General features: G+C 42.4%; 1 protein-coding gene across 2 annotated transcripts in view; it reads right to left on the minus strand.

Annotated features, from left to right (window-relative positions):
• Positions 1–3,773: 3,773 nt before the first annotated feature.
• Positions 3,774–18,909, minus strand: part of LOC117049020 (disheveled-associated activator of morphogenesis 2-like) — a 72,873-nt gene continuing 57,737 nt past the window's right edge. Inside the window, exons 13-17 of one of the 2 annotated variants that reach the window (XM_033153580.1) lie at positions 17,042–17,171; positions 16,880–16,912; positions 14,630–14,733; positions 11,836–11,919; positions 3,774–4,710 (exon numbers count right to left, since the gene is read on the minus strand). In XM_033153580.1, the coding sequence (XP_033009471.1) occupies positions 4,606–4,710; positions 11,836–11,919; positions 14,630–14,733; positions 16,880–16,912; positions 17,042–17,171 (456 nt within the window). In that variant the 3' untranslated portion in view covers positions 3,774–4,605. The remainder of the gene's footprint in view (positions 4,711–11,835; positions 11,920–14,629; positions 14,734–16,879; positions 16,913–17,041; positions 17,172–18,909) is intronic. The other variant, XR_004426908.1, reaches the window with a different exon arrangement.

Below are 18,909 nucleotides of genomic sequence, written 5' to 3' on the forward strand. Positions count from 1 at the left end.
GCTAAGCTTGCAGGTTCAATCCCCATTATGTATACAGTGGTACCTCGGGTTACAAATGCTTCGGGTTACAAACTCCACTAACCCGCAAGTAGTTGCTCCGAGTTGTGAACTTTGCCCCAGGATGAGAATAGAAATTGTGCGTCGGCTGCAGCGGAAGGCCCCATTAGCGAAAGCGTGCCTTGGGTTAAGAATGGTTTCAGGTTAAGAACAGACCTCCGGAACGAATTAAATTCATAACCTGAGCTGTATATGTGTGTGTGTGTGTGTGTGTGTGTGTGTGTATCTGGACTAGATCAGAGGTCGGCAACCTAAAACCCATGGGCCGATTCTGGCCCATGAGCTTCCTGGAACCAGCCCACAGCCGTTCCGTGGATCGGTGTGGGGATTCCGTGCCTTTTTCCCCACAGCGCCATTTTTCTCTCGCCGTGGGGACCAACTGCCGGGTTGGAAGAGCGCTGGAAATAGCATGTGCGCATGCACACAGGCGTTCCTCCATCCTGGAAGTGCACTGGAAATAGCATATGCACGGGCGCTCCTCACCCAGACGCACACGCTCCGGCCCACCGAGAGGTCTGCCGGGGAGTGGACCGGACCGGCCTCAAAAAACGTTGCTGACCCCTGAACTAGATGATCCTCAGGGTCCTTTCCAATTCTATGATTCTAACTCCTCCGGGGTTTGGTTTGGTTTTATTTTAATCCATTTTCTTCCATTTATAGTCAACCTTTTTTCCGTCATAGGATCCAGTGTGGTGTAGTGGTTAGAGTGTTGGACTATGGCTAAGACCTGGGAGACCAACATTCAAATCCCCATTCTTCCCTGAAGCTCATTGGGTGACTTTGGATCAGTCACTATCTTTTAGCTGAACCTACCTCACAGGGTTGCTGTGGGGATCAAATGGAGAGCCGGGGAAACCATTCCTGCTGCCACCTTGAGCTACTTAGAGGAAATCTGATAAATAAAGACCTGCGGCTCCCAAGCAGCTTCCCATCCAAGCACTGACCAGACCCAGGGCTGCTTATATCCCTATATCTTCAAACCACACCTCCAACCAGCTGCAGAGGCTGCAGAGAGCTGGCGATGTGCTTAATGGAAAATAACACACACACACACACACACACACAACCCTTGGCCATCTCATACCGCTAATGAAAGCTGAACCCTGCACCCATCCTTTTTAAAAAAAAATAAAATCTAAATCACCCTGCAAATGAGGCAGTAAAACAAAGGCCACTTTCTCAGGGGAAGAAAGCTTCTAAAAAATTGAAGGGCGAAGCACAGAGTAGCTCTACTTCTTAATGTGTGGGTAGATGAACTAAGGTCTTCCGAAATCTGTCTACCGGATATAGCGCCAACCTATCTAGCTATCTTCTTAAGTTTAACGAAGTTTAATTAACACTCCGCTGAGAGTTGAACTTTGATATGATTTAGCAATTGAGGCTCATTTTAGGCTCATTTTAATTAGCTGGCAAGAAGCGGCTTGTTCCACAAAGTGCATAGGTTTGCAGCCAATGATAGTTTTAGTTAGTTAAGATTTACTTGCTACTCTATCCTAGGGGCTCAGGCTGGATTACAGCTAAGTGAAAATTAGCGCTGAGCTAAAACTGCTCACTCTGCGTCATATTCATGATCTCAAGCTAGAAGGATCCATCCGTTCTCAGCAGTTTAGCATGTTCATTTTTTAAATGTTAGCATTGCTTTGGTGCTGCTCAGCACCCTTTTATTACTCTGCCTGCTGGCGCTTCTTGGTGCCCTCAGTGGCGTAGGAAGGGGGGCAAAGGGGGCAGGGCACCCCAGGTTCAAGACTGGAGGGGGTGACACTCTGGACGCCCCCCCCAGCGCGACGCCCCCTCGCCTCCGCTCGAGCCAGAAATAGCAAAGCGCGCACCAAGCAGGTTAGCCGTCAGCGTGAGCTTTGCTGCTTGGGCTGCGGGCGGAGGCGAGCTGCAGGCCAAGCCCTGCCCCTCCCCTCTGCCTGCAGCCCAAGTGGGAAGGAACGAAGCAAAGTGCCGGAGGGGTGGGCTTCTCTCCTCAGAATTACAAACGTGCGCTTTCTCTTTTCTATCTTCCTTTTCCATTGAAGCAAATGAGCCACAGCAACGTGTGGCCGGGTACAGCTAGTCTTTAATAAAAATACATTTTTAAAAAAGAAGGCACCTGCTGAATTTCTATGTTTTTTTTGGGGGGGGGGGTTGGAGGGTAATATGAAGATTGCAGTCTCCTTTTACAACCATCCCAATAGGCACCAAATCAATGAGGTGCTATCTTGCATGAACATCTAAGGGTTAGCAACTGCCCCCTTGTTCATCTGAGGTTCATTCTTCCTATTTCAGGAGCAGGGTAGAAAGACAGGGCAGAACAACATTTCTCAGTTATCTTTTCCAGTCCCTATAAATACCACATGCAACACCCTTTTCCACTCACACGATAAAAATAATTTTCTCTGTTCATTTGCAAGTCCTATGCCCCCTCCCCCTGATCTCACAGGCAATTTGCCGTCCTTCCATTTATTGTGTGATTATTAAAAGCAACACTCAAACTGGCAAATATTTGGGGGAAGTGCAATTTCTTTAGAGAGGCAAGTTAGTTAGCTGTAAAATGCATTGTGACAATTCTGTGAAACTAATTGCTTTTGTAGCTGTTGCTTCTGTTCCTAACATTTTGCCCCTTCCATCAACACAAAACTAGTATATTGAATCACTCCAACAGTGAACTACGCTAAAACTGGTATTAGCTTCTCTCTCTTTTTAATTAAAAAAGGTAGGGCAATATCATGCAATTGGAACCGACAACGAGACATTTCAATGTATCTTTAGTTTCAAGGTGCTCCTCTTCAAGGTTTCTTCCTTCCAACCAGCCATGACCTCCTCCGGATACTTAGTCTTAAACGGAAGCCCAGGATGGGCATTCCACTCCAAGCTTTTTTTTCTGTTCCACCCTGGATCCATTGCATGTGACACTGTGGCTGTTCTGCTGCAATTCGTCTTCCACCCAAAACTATGCTATTCATCTCACTGCCCACTGGTTTGAAATTATGTAACCTACATGATTAAGTGCGTAAGTGACCTTGTTGTTGCATTTTTCCACTCCATTCATTTCAGTGCAAAGGAAACACAATGCCAATGGACAAAGAAAGGTCATCAGTTACGTACTGTTTGCAGACAGAAAGCAACAACAACCAATCACGTTCACTGGATTGATTTCCATTCCAGGCATGGGATTACTAAGCAAACAACAAACCTGAAATGCAATGCCATAGTTTGGAATTCGCTGTGTATGTATTTGTGAATTTGAATTTGAAGTTGACCTGATATGAGAAATGTATTGCACATCTATCACACATTTACTGCTGCTGTACAGTATGTTGGCAGTCAAATGCTGGTGGTTGCAAGTGAGATTTGGTGAAGTCTTGAGCCCTAGACCTGGACATGAGTATTAATAGTGTGTGTATTCAGCAAAACAGGAGCAAGGAGCCTGGTTATGCTGTAAAGACCCACCTTGATGTCAAGGCGGGAGCCAGGAGCTGGTCAGCAATAACTCACATGTCAGTGAAGTGAACTCTTTATTCCAAGAAACAAAAGAGCTCAGGCTTAGTGAGCACAACAACTCTTCCCAGTAGGCTTTGCCACAAAATCTTCCCACTCACCAGGATTCTGTCTAAGATGCTGGGCTTGGGGGTGGAACTCAACAGCTGAAACAACAGCATTTTTTCTTCGTTTGAAAAGATGGCAATACTTTCTTTCGTGATCAGCATTGCGGCATTGTTTACTTTATTATGAGTACATTTTAAAACAACAGTTGCCCATACAGTGGAATCGGCTTGCATTGAAGTGATCTGTGTGCTTGTGGTCAGGGATAGGATGACGGGGACAAGCTATGCATCCAATCTATGCATTAATCAACTGTGCTGTGAATGCAGTCAGAAAAAAGGTATTCATTAGAGGGCCACTGAGGATGTTCCTCACCTGGGGCAGTCTTTGGTCTAGGGACAGCACTGAGGGCACCTGTACACCTGGATGCTGTTTTCTCTAGTTCAGGATCCCTGAAGTCAGTAGAAAGCACTGCTCTGTTGTCCACATACAATAAGGGCAAAGTGACAGATTTTTATAATTTATACCAAAGGTAGTCCATAGAGGGGCTTTATATTGCTTTCAAGTTGCAGGGCTACAGTGGAACATCACTGTTCTTCTGTGTCTGAAAAAACCTCTGTCAAGCTGATGCCTTCTGGATGTTTTTGGACTACAGCTCCAGAACATCTGAAGGGCAGCACACTGGAGAAAGTGGCAAATCATATATAGTCCATGGTCTTTCACAAAGTTAGGAAGTTCTTGGCTTACATTCAGAGACTGGTTCAGGCCTGAGAACAAATCAACTGTCCTGTTTTCCTTAATTTACCTCTAGCTGGGAGAACTATTGTAGATCCCATTTTGGCCTTCCTGGCAGCAGTGTTTTTTCAGCACAGGGTCTGCAAGGTCATTAAGAAAGTTACATTCAAGCAGAAATTCATTGATGTACAAATGACTAAAACAATAACCCCACAAATCATCCGATTTCTGCTGACACCCTCAAGGCAACACTGTTCAGTTTTGCCGATTCAGTTACTGCACTCATGGTATAATCTCGGCTGAGACTCTTCTGAAATCACTGATAAAAGTTGAAATCCAGGCAAAAAGCTCTTCTGAGTCTCGATCTTCTGCTTCCCCAAATTTCATCTGCAAGATAATAACAATAATAATGACTACTGGTAGCTGTTTAATGTTATTCACATATGAGCCATGTACTGTAAAGATTATTGTGGATTGGCAAAATCAGGCAAGAGTGACGAGCTGAAATATAGCCTGCTTCCTCTATGTGAGTGTAGGATTTGTCACAATGAAGGAAGCAAAATGGCACTTAAACTGTGTTGGAAGGTTCTGTTACAAAAAGCCAAACCCGGATGGTTTACAAGCAGAATTTATTGCTGGAAGCATCTTGAATACAAATGGTATAAGAATGGCAACTGATGGCAGGAAGGTCAAGTTGAGCCGATCTACCACACTGCAGAAATGCTATCCCATCCTCTATGTTCTCTCCTGCATTTCCTGTATGTATCTTAAAGTGAGAATCAGGCCTCTTTATGATCAAAATATACAGGGCCCAACACACTTAAACAAGGACAATTGCCTCTACATTTCTAAGATGCCATGTACTAATTCATTATTGATATGCACTGTTGCATGCCACCCCAATCTCCAAGCAAGTGTGAGATTCCAGGGGTCTCAGGCGCTCACCCAGGGTTCGTGTTTCCTTTTGGAAATGAGGCACAGTGGTGACTGTGGTGTCTATATGATATATGGTTTATTTACACATATATACAACCTGAGCCTATGCGGTGAAATTTTTCATAGCAGAACAGTTAGGGCAAGAGGCACCAGCTTGTGAGGACAATTGTGGGAGGGTGTGTGCACGATGTCACGAAGTTGTGCACGTGAGCATCACACCTCCTTCCCAAGCTGGGCAGAATCTTCTGAGGCTTTGAGAATGAGGCGCCAGGGAAACATTTAGGGGACTGGCCTAATCCTCCTGGTTCACTGACCACACACCATTGTATAGGTCATTTTGGTGATGGAATGGTGGAATTCCCTTCTCCTGAGAGGCACCCTGATTTGATCCCAGGCATCATTTGAAAGAATACTAGATTTTAAAAATTATTTCCACCACTATTTGGGATTAAGTGTTAAATACAGCAATGGGCAGTTAGATTATTTCACTTGCACAACAAAAATTAAAAAGCAAGGATTTACTCTTGAATTACACCTGTAATATATAATCTTTGAGAAATTCTGAATCACATCAAATTCCTTTTTGATTATTGTTCCAGTAATTCAGAAAGGGGGTAGCATTATTGAATACATAAGCACACCTGTATCCTCAATGCATTCCCTAATTAAAATTAGGATAGTTAACTTGTCAACCTCATCTATTTCTCACAGTTTGTTCAACCAATCCACTGCCCTAAGTGAGAAAATCACATTAACATTTTTAAGCTATTTGGATAAATAACAATTTGGCCAGAGTTAACAAGTTAGCCATCAAATCCATACTTGGAATTTGCCCAGTTCTTGGATGCAGCATAAGGAAAAGCTATCTCTGTCTGTAGTTGGTTACATCTACAACATTTTATATGTCTTAACCTGCAATTTCTGCCCCAAAAAGGGAGGTGGAAAGAAATATTGCCATCCTTTTCCTGGTGGAGGCTCTGTGCTTTTCACAATTGCATTACACAGGTGGGATGATGAGGATTGAGGTACAGCTCTTAGGGGTCCAGAATAGCCTTTCTCAACCTAGTGCCCTCCTGATGTTTTGAACTTCAATTCCCATATGCCCCAGTTGGCATTAACATCCAAACCAGCTGAAGGGTGCCAGGTTGGCGAAGGCTTGTCCAGAGTCTATCTCAAGAGAAAATGGTAGAACTTATGGGCAGCTCAAAGGAGGGCAACAAATATTTATTCATTTAGCCAATGTATTTGTTCAAAGGATTTCCCCCCCTAAAAATGGTGACCACTAAAAGAAGTTACATAAAACAATATATAATTCCAAACATCCAAACTGTTCAATACAGTCAAATAAGTACTAATGCAAAAGATGGTGAGGGACCTGGAGTCCAATCCCTATAAGGAAAGGTTGGATATATTTTGCCTGGAGAAAAAAAATGATGGAGAGGCATTGCAAAAGCATTTTTCAGATATACGGGCTATTGTGGCATGCCCATGTTAGAATCAGAGAAACTGGAAGTCAGGGTGGAAGGATCTGTCACTTTTGGTTCTCCCAGTTTCTTATTTTTCTCATCTAAAATTTAGTTCTCCACATTCTGCAGCCATAAAAAACCCTCATGAAAATCCATCAGTGTTTTAGTGCAAATTTCTCCTAATAAACACATCTTTATATGAAGTACACATTTTTTCCAAACAATTTGCTATGTTCTCACCAATATATTTATTTATTTATTGTATTTATATACACCATTGCCCTTAACATATGCATTATTAAAAACATTGCTTGGCGAACTGCAGAGCAAAATTCAGATGAGTGCAAATTTTGAAAGGTTCACATTTATTTATTTATTTATTTATTTAGGAAAGTGAGAATTTGATAGATTCTGCTTCAGATGAAATCAAATTTCTCCTCCATACTGAGTTGGAACCTCACTACTGATCCCTGATCAAATAACCATACAACATTGCTTAAAAAGCAAGCTCACACTATGGAATTTGTTCCTACTTCTAAGCAAAGTAGGGACTGCGAAATTGCATTATGGTCCATCATCAATTGCACAGAACAGTTTCAGCAAAGTCTCCTTATCCTTTGTTCTGATGGTCCATTGATTATTCATTTGCTCTGTTTCTCTTTATTTTGGCGTATCAATAAAACACATAATCTGACAACAGACTCTTACAGGGACCCAAAGCAAAGAGTCACAAATCATTCCAAATCTAATTCACTCACCAATCAACTAAACTTCCTCTATCAGTGACTAATCAATAGCTCTCACAATGAGCTCCTAATTGCACCTCTGGGGTGATGGAAGCCTGTAGATAATAACACAGCCCACGAAAGGCTAGACAATAATTAAGCAGTAGTCAAGAAAAGATACTATTTCTACGGCTAACGACCAAACATCTAGAAGGTGTTGATCTCCAGCAGGGTAAATTGAAGGCAATCCTACGCGAATCAAATGTTAATCCCATCATATTTCCTTATGATGAAGCACACACACATACCCCGAAATTGGGGAGTAACAAGTGCAGCAACCAATAGATTTATCTACATTGTTGATAATGCAGCTGCTACCAATAGCTGTGGGGTACTCTTAGGAGTATTGACAGGCTTGGAAACTCTGTTTGCTATAGATGTTCAGTGGAAAGAGTAGCACATCCAACCAATGCATGTGCTTGTTTGGCTGCTTGTTTTATAAACAGTCCCTTATGAGCATCCTATCAATAATAATTAATAATAATAATTGATCATTGATCATGAATAATTTTATTATTTATGCCCCACCCATCTGGCTGTGTTTCCCCAGCCACTCAGAATAAAATGTTCGAATCCAAGAAACAAAACAAACAAACAAACAAACAAAAACATCTGAGCATTAAAAAATTGAAGAGAGGCAGAGAAAAATTGTGCAAGACAATTTAGACAAATCCCATTCCAGATTTTTTTTAGAATGCTAGTTGCTTAAAGGGTGAATTATTATTTTTTAAGTAGTCATTAGTCACCAAAATGACCACCAGGTAATTCTGTTCTGGGAAGGCAGTTCCACAGCCAGAAGAGTACAACCTCTAAGGGTGTAACATAGTCGTCTGTCGTTGCACAGTTTATTTCAAAAGCTATAGTAATGATATGGCTTGAAGCTTCTGAACAGCTGCTGTGTCAGTGTTCTGCGACAGATTTTTAAGCACCCATTTGAAATGGGTGGAAAATCACAGCCTGCAGGTACAATCCAACAAAGATTAGTCACAACTTACAGTGCAGACTTAGGCACACCTACCCAGAAGTAAACCTCAATGAGACTCAAGGGAAATACAATCTACTAGTGATGCGAAGGGGTTGGATCAGCCTGATAGCTACTTCCTGAACCAATAAGCAAACTGAAACACATCTGCCATTTGAAATTCACAATTCTCCAAATTTTGTGAAGAAGGTCTCCATGATTTGAGTGAAAACAATATGATAATTCAGGAACGTTGCTTGCAAATATGCACATACTAAGAGAAATGCACTTTAAAAGCAAATAATTTGTGTGTGAGAGAGAAGTTTTAAAATAAACTGATGCAGAAATAGGTATGTAGCCATGTTGGTCTGCCATAGTCAAAACAAAATTAAAAATAAATAAAATCCTTGCAGTAGCACCTTAGAGACCAACTAAGTTTGTTGTTGGTATGAGCTTTCATGTACATGCACACTTCTTCAGATACCTGAAGAAGTGTGCATGCACACAAAAGCTCATACCAACAACAAACTTAGTTGGTCTCTAAGGTGCTACTGCAAGGATTTTTTCATTTTTTCATTTTGTTTTGATGCAGAAATGAAACAGAGAGAAACTGAAATCATCAGATCCATCCATCCTTGCATTCTGTTGACTTTCATAGCATTTGCTGCCTATTGAGCATGTGCAGGATTGCAACCTTGAGGTGCAGAGCAGAAAGAGCTTTCTGGGTGAGGCAGAGACCCTGCACTAGCTTCCTGGCAGGTGGATTATTGATACTTACTATGAGGAGGATGGGTGAGGTATCAGGGAGTCTGGTGTGGTGCAAACGCAACAGCCAAACCAATCCAACACTCCTGCCAGGGCACTATGCTGATGTCCACACCACGGTCCGCTTTCCCTCTCAGTAAACAACAGTGACCCACCCTCCAGGAAGCTAGCAAAACAGCTCTGCTCCATCTAGGAAGCCGCTTCTGGCACAGAGCATATTCAATGTTATTTGCAGGTGAGAATGTGTATGTAGAGAGGTGATTGCTTCTCAGTTTCACATAAAACATTACAGAAAGGGATGGTGAGGGCCCTCAAGCATTTGGGAGACAGGAGCAGAAGATTAAAGCAATGCTGGACCCAGAAAAATGCAATTAGTGAGGTTTTGCTGAAAATAACCTTTTCATAAGAATATGTCAAGGTCTTTTTTCAGTGTCTCTCTTGTCTTTTATTTTAAAAAGTGTAGCTACACAGTGGCATAGCAAATTAGATTTGAGAGTTATCATTTGTGATCCAAGGCTGCATCCTCGAAACATGTGATGTGGGGAAAGGAATGGAGATACATGGAATGTAGAAAAAGCTTTAGTGTAAGCAGTTGCCTTTCACCTCACCAGAGAACCCACACAGGGGAGAAAACATTTAAATGCATGCAGTGTGGAAAGAGCTTCAGTGTAAGCAGTCAACTTACTTTACATCGAAGAAACCATGCAGCGGGGAAACCATATAAATGCATAGAGTTTCAGGAGAGCTTTAGCGGGAGCAGAAACTTTACCCAACATTAAGAACCACAGATGGGAGAATTCACCTAAACGGGAGGAATTGCTGTGGTCCAAGAGGTGTCTTTGGGTCGTAGTCCCAGGAGGTAGCCACCTCTCGGGAAAACTCTTGCCCCAGTGGGCTCCCCAGAGCAAAACATTTTGAACCAGGATAGTCTTTTCTTGGCAGGACGCCCAGGAAAGGAGGAGGCGTTTGTAGGTACTAGGGAGAGACTGGGGGAGGGGGGAGTGAGATCCACCTGCTCTCCCACCTTTCATAACCTTTGTTCCCATACTGAGAAAAGCAATCCCAACCAGACAAGTCTCTGAAGGACATGGAGCAAAGCCTCTGATGGGGACCTTTTCCAGTCAGAGGGCCGCAGGGCCTTATGGGAAGGTTTCCAGGGGCCACATGACAGTGGTGGGCAGAGCCAGAGGCAAAAGTGGGCAGGGCAACAAATGTGAATCTTACAGTAGGCTAGTTATTACAAATACTCTCACAGCCCTCTCTGTCCTCCATCCAAACAAGCAAGACACATCACTGGAGCTCAAGGAGATGTTCCAGCCCAGCAACAACACTCAAGGAGTCAACTAGGGAGGCCTGGAAAGCTATGCTTTATCTCCATGCCCAAAGGATAAATGATGGCCTTTTCAATAGCCATGGTCTAAGCCATTTAGGGCTTTATACATAATCACCGACACCTTGAATTGTGCTTGGGAACTTTGGCTCACAGTCTAAATAGTCAAGCACTATGGAGGTTATCATGGGCCTGGTGAAATCTAGCCATCTCAGGCTGGCTCAGATGTCTACAGCAGAAAGTAAGAGCCCTGAACTTCCATGATGGGTGTGATCTACGGAGCTCACCGGAACCTAGTCTTGGAACCCCTTCTTAACAACTTCAGAGTTCATCCTTGGGCTGCATGGAGCGGTAATAAAGAAGAGAGCATATGTAGAGCACCTTTTCTTCTTTACTGAATAACTAGCATCTACCCTGCAAGCTCGTCATCCAGACTTCCTCCACTGACAAACAGAGCAGAAAGGAGCATTGCTGCAGCAGCTCTCACATTGCTAAAAGCAGCATCCAAAGCGGCCTAACCCCAGCAGTCATTGCCACTGTGAGAACATGAACTTGAAACACAAAGTAGGTACAGCATGTTCAGTCAAGATGTGCAGAGAGAGTGCAATGCATTGAGATTTACCGCAGCCGGAAAATTATGGAGAATTGTCTTGCATCCTTCTTCTTGCATACTACTTTGCATTAGCCATGCATTCATCATATTTTTTTTTTAATTGGAGTCATCACCCGTGAAAGGAAATTCAAAGATAATAAGTGTTGATGCAAAGAGTCACTTCATTCAGGAAATGCATTAGGAATCTCCATACAATAAAGGTTTTGTCTGTGTCACTTAGTGTTATTTGCTAGAAGTCCCTGTTACTTTAATTAAGATTTGTTTGTTTGTTTATTAAAAGCACTGAGACACTTTAAGGTAAACTGTGCAATTTGATTAAATGAACAGCAGCAATCTGATTTAAAACTTAGCTGGTGCATTTCTAAGCATAGTTACTGGAACAGAAGAAATGCCTCCTATATGCAATGAGATTTACTCCCATGTAATACATGTATGCAGGACTGCTGCCTTTAATAATTACCTAAGCCAATGCACATTTACTCAGAAGTGCACTGTGCTCAAGAGCTACCTCCCTAGAATGAGTATTTCAGAATGCAGCCTAAACGTTCTGCACTATGAATCGTATTTGTCAAAGGTGATATTTCTCTGCATTTCTAGAGGTCACTGTTGATAAGAAAACAGCTTATTTTACACTTATATTTTAAAATAAAACGTACCAGTATGTTGTGATAGGCCTTTTTCATTTCTTGACAGCTTCTAAATAACTGAGAAAGGTCGCCTTCATATGCCTGAATCAAATCCTGAAACATAAAGCACAATCTGGAATGAGTGTCACATTAAAGTCTAATGCGACCTCAAAGCCACTTACACACATCAATAAAAATAGATCACAAACACTGGGATGGAGGGAGTCAAACTTGAATGTTCAGAATCAGCACACACATGCACCACACTCACACTCAGACACACACATGCAGGCATCCTCCACTCCTTTAACTTCTCCATCATAGTGGTAGGGTGAGAGGAAGGCTTAAGCAAGGAGTGGAGAACCTCAGGCCATCCTGCAGACCTTCTCTGTCAGGATTCTTCTCAGGCCATGCCCTTCTCCAAGCCGCACACCTCACCAGGTGTGCTCTGCAGCCTCCATTAAGGCTTTTGCCTGGCTTGAAGGTGCCCATGAGCTGGGAGAATGCTTCTTGCTCACCTGAATGGAGAAATGTGACTGTGGCCTCCATGTGGAAGGAATGTAAAGGTAAAGGTTAAAGGACCCTTGCCCATTAGGTCCAGTTGCGGGCGGCTCTGGGGTTGCGGCGCTCATCTCACTTTATTGGCCAAGGGAGCCAGCGTACAGCTTCTGGGTCATGTGGCCAGCATGACTAAGCCGCTTCTGGTGAACCAGAGCAACGCAAGGAAGCCCCTATTTATCTATTTGCACTTCATGCTCTTGAACTGCTAGGTTGGCAGGAGCAGGAACCGAGCAATGGGAGCTCACCCAGTCGTGGGGATTCAAACTGCTGACCTTCTGAATGGCAAGCCCTAGGCTCTGTGGTTTAACCCACAGCGCCACCCGTGCCCCTTGGAAGGAATGTAGCCTACCGTAAAAGATGCAGCTTTCCATTTTTGACCCTGGCCCCAGCTCCTGGAAGGTTGCCCACAACGGAATGTAGTCTTCACACTGCAAAGGGTCCCCCACTCAGGTTTAAACAAACTATCCATCACACAGCGCCAAGTTGAGAGCAGAAGTTCAAATATCTCCTCTCATACCAGCACTATGAAGGGGCACAACCCCACCATGTTATCTGCTAACAATCCTAACCAGTGGTCCAGCTCCAAGGGCCTTCTGGCTGTTCCCTCACTGTGAAAAGTGAGGTTACAGGGAACCAGGCAGAGGGCCCTCCCATCAGATGTCAAGGAAATAAGCAACTATCTGACTTTTAGAAGACATCTGAAGGCAGGCCTCTTTAGGGATGTTTTTAATGTTTGATATTTTATCATGTTTTTAATATTCTGTTGGGAGCCACCCAGAGTGGCTGGGGAAACCCAGCTAGATGGGCAGGGTAGAATATATTGTTGTTGTTGTTGTCGTCGTCACAACCACATCTGCTTGGAAGTAAGTTCTATTCTATTCAATGAGGCTTGCTCCCAGGTAGTGGTACTAGGATTGCAGCCATAGTATTTTAATTTTTAAAAAAACATTGTTAAGCTGTGTATCTTTCTTCTCTGTATTCATTTTATGATGATGATGATGATGATATTTATTTTAGCAAATTGACACATGCTAGCCAGCTGCTTATCTCACCATGGTGTAAGTGTGAACTGGGCTGTAAATAGATAATAAATTCAATTCCAGTAATAACCCTCTGAAAAGCTATTCCTCAAGGTCAGAGAACCCTCTGGTGTGGCATTCAAAAAGATGCATATGGTTACAGCTGGAGGAGAAACTGGCAACACACAACCACAGAGACATGAGTCTGTGGCACACGCTGAGGATTATTGATCAAGACTGACAATTGGCTTGGCTATACCAAATTACATGACAGGTCATCTTCAGATCCTGGACAAAGAAGGAAAATGCTCCACTGCATTTGGATGGTGTCTTAGATGGTGGACTTAGAGGAACATAAACTTTGAGCAATAGCAATAACATGCTCTCCTGGAGCAGTAGGGTAATTGGCAGCATCTCCTTGCTCTGGCAAGTGACGGTGAGGCTTTCAAGCTTTCCTCTTATGTGTGACAACTTGAAGCTAGTCATAGGATGAGGAAAATAACCAAACGGAGATTGGATACTTATTTCCTTCTCTTTAACGTTGTTGCTACTTCATGCTAGGAGTTGTAGCCATGCAACTTTCTAGAACAGGAATCTGCAACATGTAACATGAATGGTGTCAAACTGACATGGATTGTGACCAGTCAGATGACCCCTCTGTGCAGAGAGTCCCAGGCAGGGACAAAATCCAAGATGTTTACTGAGTGCATGGTGGGCTGCCAAATATCACTAGTGGACATCCCAGAGTCTGTGGTCTAGATCTTGCTTGGTTTTTTTCATTTTTTGGTGACTTGCAGACAAGTTTCTGTGAACAAGGAGTGGGGAATCCTTTGCATTCCTCCATGGGGAATTTTCTGGGGGACACAGACTGTGGAGGGTGCAAAGCCAGAGGCAAAAATGGGCAGCTCTGTGGATGTGACCCATACCTACATACAGCAGGACACATTTAAGCCATGCAAATCTGTCGTGCCTCTTTATCCTCCATCTAAGCAACCAAAATGCTTTATCTCAGTTCAGTTATTCATTCATTCCAGAAAGCAAATGTACTGTGAGAAGTGTGGCTTGGAGAGAGGGTGGGTGGGTGGTCCAGGAAGAGTCGCAAGGGGCTGTAGGGCCACATTCAAAATTTCCCCATCCTTGTAATAAACCCTTCTGTCCCTACATCCAAAAGAACCCTTTCACATCTGATCTCTGAAATTATGCATGGTATATACCCATTTAAACATACTCCTGACCACAGTTACCTTCAGCTCTTTGTAGAACTGTGACTCCATAGCTCCTGCCTTGATAACCTTGGGTTTGATTAGTCTTCTGCACTCAGCAATGCTGTCTAATTCTTTCCGTAAAACTAATCACAAAATAGAGAGGAAGAAAATGAGGCGTTTTTGCCTACCACACTGCTCTGACTTTATTCATTCTGTTTGTTTCAGGAGCTGATACTTCTCAAGCACTCGCCAATAAATAAATAAATAAGAGAAGAATAATCAGCACATGCATCCTGTTCACAATGGAGTCTGATCCCTGTATGCAGCAAAGGTCATTCATACTGCCAAATTGCAAATATGAAATTATAGCTTAATGTGAATCTTTAAGCATGTCCTTTAAGCATGTGGTGCTTCTCCCTACAATATCCTATTCAACAATTGAAGACAGTAGGCAGCAAAATGGGGAAAGGACGGTCCATACTGGGCGTCTCATAACATGCATAGTATACCTTCTGTACAACACAATATAAAGTAGCCTAATGGCTTTCCCCCAAATCATTGCTTTTTCTTCTTGATCGTTTCCATCCCACCCCAGTTTGAAGTTCTCTGACAGTTTTATGCCTTTGGTTACTTGCAAGCATCTGATCAATATCTCACTGCAATCAGTCAACTGGAGTCTTCCCATCAATCCTAAAGGTTTTTCAATTTGGTTTGAAATTCTCTTTCATAGCTCTCCCAACTTCTATCTTGAATTTGGCCAGCAAATTTGGTCCCTTTTCAACTGGGATTCGATATAAGCACTGGGACCAAATACATATTCAAAAATATGAAACACTGAAAGCTTTGCACTTCCCAAAATGCTTTTTGAAAACTCAAAGTCCAAAAAGCTGGAATTAAGAAGGAATTAGTAAGGAAAACTTGGGTATGGATGCGGATCATTAAACTAACATTCAGAGACATCCAAACAAGGCAGCTGGAATGTGTGAATGGAATCCAATAAAACAGTATATTACAAAGGAATTGGATATATTGCTGCTACAATAATTGATTATATGATGTTATACGTTATAGGAAATTTATAGTTAAGGTAAAAGTACTGTAACTGTATATTTGATCCTATGCTTTTAAAATTAGTAGAAAAGAGGATTAAGTAGCTAAATTATATGAATCTGACAGGATGCATTTTTGGAAATGGTAAATTATTTTGTTGGTTGGTTAATTAACTTCTCTTTCTTGCATGTAATACATTTTGTCAGATACACAATCACACATGTCTCTTTGAATTCCTTCTGACTGTTCCATCTTCAAAGGTTTTGGTGCTCTGAAACCTAAACTCAAGTTGCTAGTAGATCCTTCCGAGAGTGGAATTTTGAGGACTATCTTAAAATTACATAGGAAGGTGCCTTATGCCAGCCGGTCTGACAGTTTCTCCATCTGGAGAAGTACTATCTACTCTGACGGAGGAAAGTATTTTGGCTGCAGTACCCTGGAGATTTGAACCTGGGATATTATGTATGCAAATCAGGTGCTCTATTACTGAGCAATGGAAAATGAAGACTGTGCTTCCTTCAACCTCCACAGTAGGCCTCCTGCAGGAATTGGCACCACTTAGGTGCCTTCTTCAGAATGAGACCAGAGAGATTTTCTGTAAAGACATAAGAAGAGCCCTCTGTTGGAGGCACCATCTGGCCCAGCATCCTGTTTTCAACAGCAGCCAACAAGATGTCTCAGGAACTTTCCTTGCATCCTTGGCCAACACTAGCATCTCTTCCTTACATGCCTAGCAGAGAGCAGAGAGCACTTGAGCCAGGATGGGGACACATTACCTGTTAGTTCAAGGGACAGGAGAGATCTGGGATGAGTTGCTGCATATTTCCATTATCTCAATGCCTAACTCAAAGTTTTGATTTAAATTACTTCCCGAGTCTTTGTTTCACAACCACACCAAGTTTCTTCTGCCTCCCATACCTCTTCTAAAGGTCAATGGAGCACTGGTTTAAGGCAAAATGAAATTGACTTCTCTATGCGCAATTTGGAAACTTCATGGCCATTACTTAGATATTTCTCCTCAAATTCCCTTGCAGCCACATGACAAGTTAAAATATTGGCATGGCAACAACCCCCCTCAGTAGTTTGATTTCTTTTTTATTATTAATATTAAAGAATCAAACAAACCCAAAAAGCTCTTCTCTTTGAGACCTACAAGCTCAACACGGCGGAACCCAGTTCCAGGTGACTTCACAATGTGTGAAAATGCTTTCGGTGAATTCTGAAACCATATTTACATACCTTCAACTTCAGCACTGAGACCTTTGATGGAAGCTGTGGCAAAGCAGAAAAGAAGTCAGATGGTGAACCCAGATAAGTATCACACATATCTAATATGGAAACGGGTGTTTTTGAGAAAAGCAATATTTGCAAGAAAGGAGGGAAGGGAAACAATCCTCTTACCAGCAGAAAGAGCTTTAAATTCTGTCAACTCCTGAGAAAATGTAGCCAAATCAGGCTCATGTAAGAAGATCTGTTCCACAAGGGCATGGAGCAAGGTGAAATTCCTCTCCTTCCCTCGTAGCAAAGATAACTACAGACAGAAGACAGCAATGTAATTGACAGGCATGCCTAGATTTGGGGTGTATTATTTTCAAAAATGGAGGCAGCGGGGAAATGTTATAGCTCCAAGGAAAATTTAATAAGAGCAGAAAAAGTGGGGTTAATGTTTCTTTAAGCTTCTATTCAACCTAACAGGACTCAGAGAGGGGTGGGGGCTTATGCACTAGAGAGACAGAAGCCCCCTCCAGAAATTATTCCTCCACACCAGTTGCCAACATGGCACCCTCCCAAAATTGAATAACTTCAGCTCTCTGCACCCGACCTTTGGCCATGCTGGCTGAGGCTGATGAAAGCTGGAGAACAACAATATCTGAAGGGCATCAAGTTGACTACCAATGCTCCACAGGTTCTCTGATCTTCTGCAGAAAACCTGAATGTCTTAAAGTATTGCCAGCAGGGATGAAGGTATTGGGGGTGTTACTCCCTCACACATGCTTTAAATACAGAGAGGAAAAATATCTGAAGGGGGCTTAACTGACAAGAATAGCTGTACACCCATGTACAAAAAGGAAAGCAGGTAATGTGGTCTTTGGGAGTAACCCACTGGCCGATTTTAACATTGAAAATGTGATATATATTTTTCCTAGACAGTGACAAAAGGTTTCACACTCCAGTGTAAAACAGTAAGAATAGTTCATGTAAAACAATGCTTTAAGTCTCCGCAGTGGGATCGAGAAAGATGTCGTATGGCACAGTAAGGTTTTGTAGATATTTTTCATAATGATAAATGTGGTAGTTCGGCAGAAATATATAAAAAAGGCAAACATCCAAATTGGGGCTCTGAATTGTCGCTTGCATCATAAATCATTCACTCAATATACTAAAATCCCTGGGAAGTGCCCTGGTGGGGGGAAATAACTTCCACTTCTATTTAGAGATGTGGCAGAATTTGATAATATGCTTAAAGGTTCAAGGCAGCCTAGAGAATATGCAGTCAGTAATAGGAGCAGCCAAACACAGAGTTTGAGGAAAAGGAAACTTCTCTTATTGCCAACATTTTCAAAGGCAAATCATCAGTCCTGCAAATGGATCACAGGTAACACAACCAAAATGTCACTGGGCAGCTTCCAATATACCGTATTTACTCAAATCTAATACTCAGCTTTTTTGGCCAAATTACATTGTGAAAATTAGGGTGCACATTAGATTTGATGGAACATTTACATTCACCAGCAAATACTTTTTTGGGTTTCAAGGTTCTGAAAATTGAGGTGCGCATTAGATTCGATGGTGCATTAGACTCGAGTAAATATGGTGTATATACCGTGTTTCTCCTAAAATAAGACACCGTCTTATATTTTTTTTTGCTCAAAAAAAACACAGTATGGCTTATTTTCAGGGGATGTCTTATTTTAACCGTGTCGCATCGGTACGCTGCATAGCCATGCCTCCCCAGGCTGTTTTAATGGGAGGTACCACGTCACTATGGCTTATTTTCGGGGTATGGCTTATTTTTGGGGAACGGCTTATATTTCGCAAATGCATAGAAATCCTGCTATGGCTTATTTTATGGCTATGGCTTATTTTAGGAGAAACAGGGTATATATATAAATATCATTAGGCATTAAACATTTTTAAAAAACGTATCTATACAGGGTTGCCTTCAGATGTCTCCTAAAGGTTGTATACTTATCTCCTTGGCTCAGGGGTCACATAACTCCATACCATACAACATTTCTCCAATGAAAATAGGGATGTCCTAAGGAAAA

The sequence above is a fragment of the Lacerta agilis genome, chromosome 6, assembly GCF_009819535.1.
Source record: "Lacerta agilis isolate rLacAgi1 chromosome 6, rLacAgi1.pri, whole genome shotgun sequence".
Lineage (NCBI taxonomy): Eukaryota > Metazoa > Chordata > Lepidosauria > Squamata > Lacertidae > Lacerta > Lacerta agilis.